The sequence below is a fragment of the Etheostoma cragini genome, chromosome 3, assembly GCF_013103735.1.
Source record: "Etheostoma cragini isolate CJK2018 chromosome 3, CSU_Ecrag_1.0, whole genome shotgun sequence".
NCBI lineage: Eukaryota > Metazoa > Chordata > Actinopteri > Perciformes > Percidae > Etheostoma > Etheostoma cragini.
In genome coordinates this window covers 2,858,421-2,865,503 of record NC_048409.1, presented here as the reverse complement: position 1 = coordinate 2,865,503, position 7,083 = coordinate 2,858,421, and the positions used below count along the sequence as shown (strand labels likewise).

The following is a 7,083-nucleotide window of genomic DNA, read 5'->3' as shown; positions in this document are numbered from 1 at the left end:
GCTTTGCGTAAGGTCATTCAGGAAGACTACTACTCTCTCCCAACCTGCATTGTGGGCGTTCACTCTTTCAGCTCAACCAACCACATTTTGCCACAGTCTCTGAGCTATCGTGTTGTTGCATTCTAACTTTAAATCTGTCTACTCTGTCTAGGCAGTAATCATTTCAAACCCCTGCAACCCTGCTCCACCACATTCACCTCGTGTTCCCATCATTCGCAATACCTGCTTCACATCACATCCATATCTTCCTTTATCCCTTCAACACCTCCACCACTGTCTAGACTCCATCGGGGGGACATTCCTACATGTCCACACCCTCTGTACCCTTTTATAATTTAACACTGCGATGGAGTCTAATCGCTGAAGACTAACACAGAGGTACAATGGCTCTCCGACACGCCTTAATGAAGCGTGGCGCAAGTGAAAATGGTCTTTTTGATGTAACTATTGACTAAATAAAAACAAATAAAAGCCCCCCCCCCAATCTAGTTTTTGTACAGTCCCTAAGCTAAATGACGTTTTGGCTGGACAGACAAGTGTTAGTTGTGTAAATTCATTGGTGCTTTTTGTCTTTAAATGGGATTTGTTAATAATCAGAAAAATACCAAATATCACTAGACTCAATGCTTAGAGAGAAAAAATAATATTAAAAGAAAACAGCAACCTACATGTTTATTGTTCACCAATGACAATGTGCTGCATACAAAGATTTAAATTTACAAAACTAAAAAAACATGGATAAAAGCAAATGCACATTGTATCATTATTTGTAAAGAAAGTTGCATAATTTGTCCTGTTTCTCTAATAAAATGTGCTATAAAAAACAGGTCAATTCAGGACAGAAGGTCTTCTTGTGAGGCAGACAGTCTGAGGCCAGAATCACTCACAATAATTAATCAATGAGCCCGCAGCCGACAGGTATTAATGAGGCAGGTGGTGGATATCCACCTTCTCTCGTCATGCTGCCTGTAGTACAGCGTGCTTCGAGCCACTGCAGAGGTGGATGAGGTATTGCTAAACCGAGCGCCCACAGAGAGGGCAGACAGCACAAGTTTGTTGATGTCTAACAAGTACAATACATAACAGCCCTGCAGAGACAAGTCCTCTGTGAAGGCAAACAAAGGAATCCGCAGTACTTTTCTTGGCTGTTAACCTGAGCTGTGCGTCTGTCCATGTCTTTGAATCTCAGTCTCCAGAACTATCATCCAAGCTTTCCTCAACGGCGGCTTTACCGTTTCTTCTGCTCTTTTTTGAGTTTGGCCCCGAGTCTGAGTCTTTGTGGGAGTCCTGCTTTCGCTTTTTGCGCCTTTGTGTCCGTCTCTCCCTTTCTACTTCATCATTACTGTCATCTGAACTGCTTTCCCGGTGTCTCCCTCTGGTTTTTGCCGTCTTCTTGTTTTTATGTCGACTTTTAGTCCTTTTCCTCCGCTGCTTGTCTTTAGTGGCGCTGCTGTCATCGCTGCTGCTGTCGCTGCTCGAGCACTCTGTTTTCTTACGCTTTTCCTCCTCGTTTTTCTTCTTCTTTTTCTTCTTCCGAGAGGATTTTTTTGATCGTTTCGTTAAGCTTGCATCTGTGGCAGACTTGGACTTTTTCATTTTGTGGCGTCTGATCTTCTTTGTGCCACTGTTTTCTTCACTAAAGACAAGAAAAATTGGACAAAATAAATGTCGGCTAGACAAGTGTATCAGGGGCAATCCACCAATTTAACACATCAAAATCAGTCTATGCGTCATATGGTGTACTACTCGACTAGTGAAACAGTTGTATAATCTCCTCTGGGGATTTGGAGGAGTTTTCTAAAGTCTGAAAAAATAACCCTTCTTGATGTCATCAGGGTTATTTTAGCTTTGGCTTGGAAACGTCAATGTTTAAACAGACAGCTTGCTTATTTTTGTAATTGTTTTTTTTTTTTTTTTTTTTTTTTTTTAAATACTGCATTTACCCAGCAGGGAGGAACTAAGGCCCCATTCACACACTGTATGGCATGGATAGTAAAAGGTGGGAAAGATTTCTGTGTTAACGACCTGCAAGTGTTCATGTCTACTAGATGTGTATGAATAGGGAATTCCTTTTGTGAGGACTAAAATACCTTGCATTGATAATATAACACCATATCCAATAAATGTGGGTTTACTTGCATTAACATCACACTGATGTGAGACAATAACAATTATTTTGTTAATATAGATCACTTGCATTAGCCTCGACTTCTGGAGTGCCCCTTTAAAATCTGATTTGTAGCTTAATTCTCAGCTCTTGCTTATTTGATGCATTGCTGCATATGTGCTTACCTGTCGCTTTCAAACTCCTCCGGATAAAGCTCCTTGAAGCCACTATGTCCCCACCTGGATGTGAACACATCACACAAGATGATAATGAAGATTTTTTCAATCTTGTCTACGTTCACATTATATTGTGGATAAATGTGCACTGTCTAGAATACAAATGAGGAAACCGATTCACTTTCTTATTTTTTACCTTTCAGAAATTAAGCACTGAGATTTTACCAAGACATGCAAAAAAACTAAAACATACTTAGATGAAGATTTAGACATGTACTGTACCTGTCAGGATCATTGGCCTCAAATTCATACAGTTTTCGACTCCAGTATCGAGCCTCCCTGTCATCGTGTTCCGAGACTCGCTCTCTAGAACGATCTGATACTCGATCACAGTGCATTTGCCCCCTGGAAAACAACAACCGTAGAAAACATCAAATGGCAACATACAGTCACAACTCTCTAAACTGGGAGCTACATTATGAAACAGAAATGTTTTGGTGTCACTTGGGTTGAGGTGGCTCAAATTAAATTGAGACATTCAGTGCTCCTACCTCATATTCTTTGCGTCTGACAAATGTTTGGGGTGGGACGTGTGGACCTCCCAGTTTCGCATTTTCCACATCTCCATCTCCTCCTGGATCTGTAAGGGGTCAACAAAGTAAGTACATTAAAAACTGCCCAGAAAGATACACACTCTCACACACCTATTGTACTTTATTTGGATTCAACACAAGCATTTGGATATACATAATTAAGATACTTTTAAAGGTTATATACATACATACACAAAACTGCATGCTAGTTTGTGAAACATTTAGTTCGTAAACCTGTAGAAAAGCTGCAAAAATATCAGGAACCTAGATTCATCTCTAAGCTCTTTGATAATTGTATTCCAAAATCAAACTACAATCCATCTCTGGGAAAAAAATATTTTTATATTATATTTTATATTATATATATATTATATTTCAATAATTGTTACCATTTAAATGTCATGAATGACAAATTTTACCTAGTTCCAGCCTTTCTCATATGCAAGGATATGTATTTGCCCTATACAACAAGCAATCTAGGGGACATCACCTTAGGGTTTAACAGATTGTGATGGGTTAATTGAAAAAAAGAAAAATAGGTAGATTACTCAACGAAAATAATAATTATCTGCAGCTCTACAACTAGTAATAGAGATTACAGATTAGTTTGTTTCAGACAATGCGAATAGTTATTTCTCGTCGTATCATAGAGCAGGGTTATTCCTAAAAAAAGTCAAGTCTATACACTCAGTTGCTATCATCAATTTAACGCAATACAATTAAACAGCGCCACAAACAGCCCACAAAATGATCATTGAGTTCAATCAACAGACCTCTTTCACATAATGAAGGCAAATTATTTTCCAAGGTGGTTATATCAAGCTACATTAGTAGTAGTAATGGGTACGTTTCCCACCTGTTACACGTACACACGGACTCAAACGCACCTTGTTGTGGGCATCTGTGTGGCGGATCACATTCTTCAACAACGTCTTCCCCAGCGGCTGCTTTGACATGATGACTCCTGGTGTGGATGAATTCATTTATTTATTTATTAAATTAATCGAGAGAATAGACCGAACTCTGGTTAATACGCCTAAAGTAACAAGAACAGACAAGCTTCTTAATACAGGATAACTGTAATGATTACTCTGTTACGTGAACACTCAACATCACCTGTTAGCTTAGCTCGGTAGCTAACGCTGTATGATATTTAGATACAAATATATAATTCAAGCAACAGGAATGAACCAGAACTATCAACACAACTATATAAACTACAACACTTTCGCGGTCATTTCGTAAATGTGTACAAACTATACCGTACCAAAACGAGTAGCATTCAAGAAGAGAAAGAAATACAGCTAACAGTTTTCAGCCAGCCTCTACCGGTACTTCCGCTTTACTGACATACGTAACGATGTCGCACATCCAACGTCACTGAACATTGGAAAAAGGGAACTGTGATTGGTCCAATGGTCTGTCTGTAACCAAGGTAGAAACTGAGAACCGTAGCAGTTGGTGGATATTCAACACTGGAACTGTTTTAACTGCAAAATTAGCGATATGTTTTTTTTTTTGGAATGATTGAAACGATGAATAAATATTTTTTTAATGACACAAGCTTAGCACCGGTTGATAAAAGAACAAATAACGCTGGTCAGCTAAATAAAAAATAACTTTTGCACTTTTTAAGTCTTATCCAACAAATCTTTTAGCCATGTAGCAGATTGTATATCAACATTGAATCAAATGGCTCAGTAATGTGAGTTGGACGCTAACGCTTGCTGATAGTCGAGAGCGCAGCTCCAGCTAATTATATAGGTTAGCTTGACCAACAAACCAAAACATTACAGAGTGACTGATGAAGAAAGTCAAATATTAACCTACGTAAATATATTTGTTTTTCCTTCTTTTTTTTGCCAGAATGAACCAGGGCACACCAAGTGGCGGCAAGGAAGAACAAGAGATGTGTAAGCTAAGTATCTAACTGTTGGCTAACAAGTTAGCCCTGACAACACATTTCTGTGAATTTGTTTTGGCGTTCTGCCTTCTACAGGGTAATGTATAACGAAGCAAGATTATTGGGTTAGTTAGCTGAATAATGAACTAAGGCTAAACCTACTTGAGCGTATTGTTATTAATGAGTAAATCAGACTAAATTGGAGAGGACAACGTGTCAACTCTAACGTCAACGTTTGTGCATTGAACAATTAACTGGATGTGCCTGGACCTTCTTCAGTTAAATGAAGAAAAAACTGAGGTGGTTGTTTTTGGAAAATTATAGGAATATGGACTCAGATCTGAATTTCAACAGCCACTTAAAAACAATAACAAAGTCAGCCTATTCTCACTTTAAGAATATATCAAGGGTTAAAGGAGCATATGTCTCAGCAGGATTTAGAACAACGTGTCCATGCTTTATCTTCAGTAGACTTGACTACAGTAACGGAGTCCTTACAGGTCTCCCTAATAAGAAATCAGACAGAGCAGTTGATTCAGAATGCTGCTGTTTGAGTTCTCAGTAAGACCAAGAAGGTGGATCACACCACTCCAGTTCAGAAGTCTTTACACTGGCTTCCTGTGCCTCAAAGAATTGATTTCAATACACTTTTGCTGGTTAAATCACTAAACAGTTTAGGGCCAAAACACACAATTTTTATTTCTATAACACATTTACAAACAGTCACTACTGCCGCAAAGTGCTGTACAAATATACACAACAACATAAGATAAAAGCATAAGGAATAACCGGAATAGCCCATCTAAAACAGAGTGCCTAAAACAGATAACAGTTAAAAAAACTCAAAACAATACCAAAAAAATGTCACAGCTCAGCTTATGTTAAAAGCCAGTGCAAAAAGATGAGTTCTTAAAGTGATTTAAAACTCTCAATAGAGGAAGCTGCTCTAATGTTGAGAGGGAGAGTGTTCCAGAGCTTAGGACCTGCTACTGAGAAAGCTTGGTCCCCTCTAGTCTTCAGTCTGGTTCTGGGACAGTCTAAAAGCAACTGGTCAGCGGACCTAAGTGCTCTGACTGGAGTGTGCAAAATCAGCATTTCAGATAAATATAATGGTGCCAGCCCATTAAGATATTTAAAAACAAGCAATAAGATCCTAAAATGGATTCTAAAGTTTAACTTCTATGCTCCACATATCTAGAACAAACTTCCAGAAAACTGCAGGTCCGCCACAACTCTGTTCATTTAAATCAAGGCTGAAAACCTTTCTTTTTAATGTTGCCTTTCTTTAAATAATTGCTCGTTATTTATGCAGAAGTTGCATTGTTGAAACTGTATGGCAATCTATATAAGCATATAAAGAGAATTAAAAAGTAAGCAAGGGACCGGCCTGTTCTGGGAACTGCAAGGATTGTGGGTGAATTATGAGTATAGAGTAAATTTTCATACATTGTCCCATGCTAGCAGCCTAAAATATTGTTATTTTATCTGTTTTTAAGTATATGATTGTTTTTAACTGCTCTTTAATGTTTTAGGCTATGTAAAGCACTTTGAAAAGACCTGTTGCGGAAATGTGCAATGCAAATAAAGCTGCCTTGCCTTGGCATGCCTTGCTTACACCCTTGAACACGAAACAGCCAGCCTCCGTCAAAAGTAAAATCAACTCCAAAGTGGTTTACTGTTAAACATGTTTTTATAAATAAAAACAAGCTGCATCTGAGAAGTAGCTCCACCCGCACAAACCAGCTACACTAATATAAAGTCTTCAGAGGGTTAGCAGGCTAATTACAGATGTTGATAAGTAGTCTACTTGATTACATGTATAAGGCGGCTCCATATTACCATTCACTGAGCAGATGATTGTGTGTTCCTAATATTACCGGTGGGATTCAAGGTTTCATCTTATTTTATTAGACCTTGACTTTGAATCTGCTGCTCAACCACACAATTAGGCTACAGTTATTGCACTTGAGCTAAAATATCACACTGACAGAGACAGGCATGTTATTCAACTGAAAAGCTAGACCTTGTTGGATTTTGTTGTTTCTCCTCAGCCAATACATTTGTGCTTACTCTACAGGAGGTCTTTCAAGTTCCGACACCAGTAACTGTGGGCAATTTTGGTAGTTGACTGATAAACCAAGAAATATCTTTTTTTCTTCTTATTTCTCTCAAAATAGATCATGGGTTCAAATGTCACTAAAGTAGGGCCCTTAGTCTTTGTTCAAGTTGTTGAGGCAATTAGAATGGTCAAGATTCACTTTAACAACAAGACAATTGTCACAAGGGAAGAATGTAACACTGGAA

At 38.4% G+C, this 7,083-nt stretch overlaps 1 protein-coding gene across 1 annotated transcript; it reads right to left on the bottom strand.

The window, feature by feature from the left end:
- Positions 1-1,185: 1,185 nt before the first annotated feature.
- Positions 1,186-4,272, bottom strand: nkapd1 (NKAP domain containing 1). The gene is made up of 6 exons (XM_034867890.1): positions 4,139-4,272; positions 3,764-3,840; positions 2,835-2,923; positions 2,566-2,688; positions 2,293-2,346; positions 1,186-1,636 (listed from the first exon to the last, which is right to left on the bottom strand). The coding sequence occupies exons 2-6, from the start codon at positions 3,830-3,832 to the stop codon at positions 1,186-1,188; spliced, it is 786 nt and encodes a 261-aa protein (XP_034723781.1). The 5' UTR covers positions 3,833-3,840; positions 4,139-4,272.
- Positions 4,273-7,083: the final 2,811 nt, after the last annotated feature.

Excerpts from the sequence above, each read along its gene's own strand:
- nkapd1 (XM_034867890.1), bottom strand. The coding sequence starts at position 3,832 with ATGTCAAAGCAGCCGCTGGGGAAGACGTTGTTGAAGAATGTGATCCGC. Across the intron at positions 2,924-3,763 it reads ACACAGATGCCCACAACAAG|ATCCAGGAGGAGATGGAGAT; the intron begins GTGCGTTTGAGT and ends GACCCCTTACAG. Across the intron at positions 1,637-2,292 it reads GAGGAGTTTGAAAGCGACAG|TGAAGAAAACAGTGGCACAA; the intron begins GTAAGCACATAT and ends TCTTGTCTTTAG.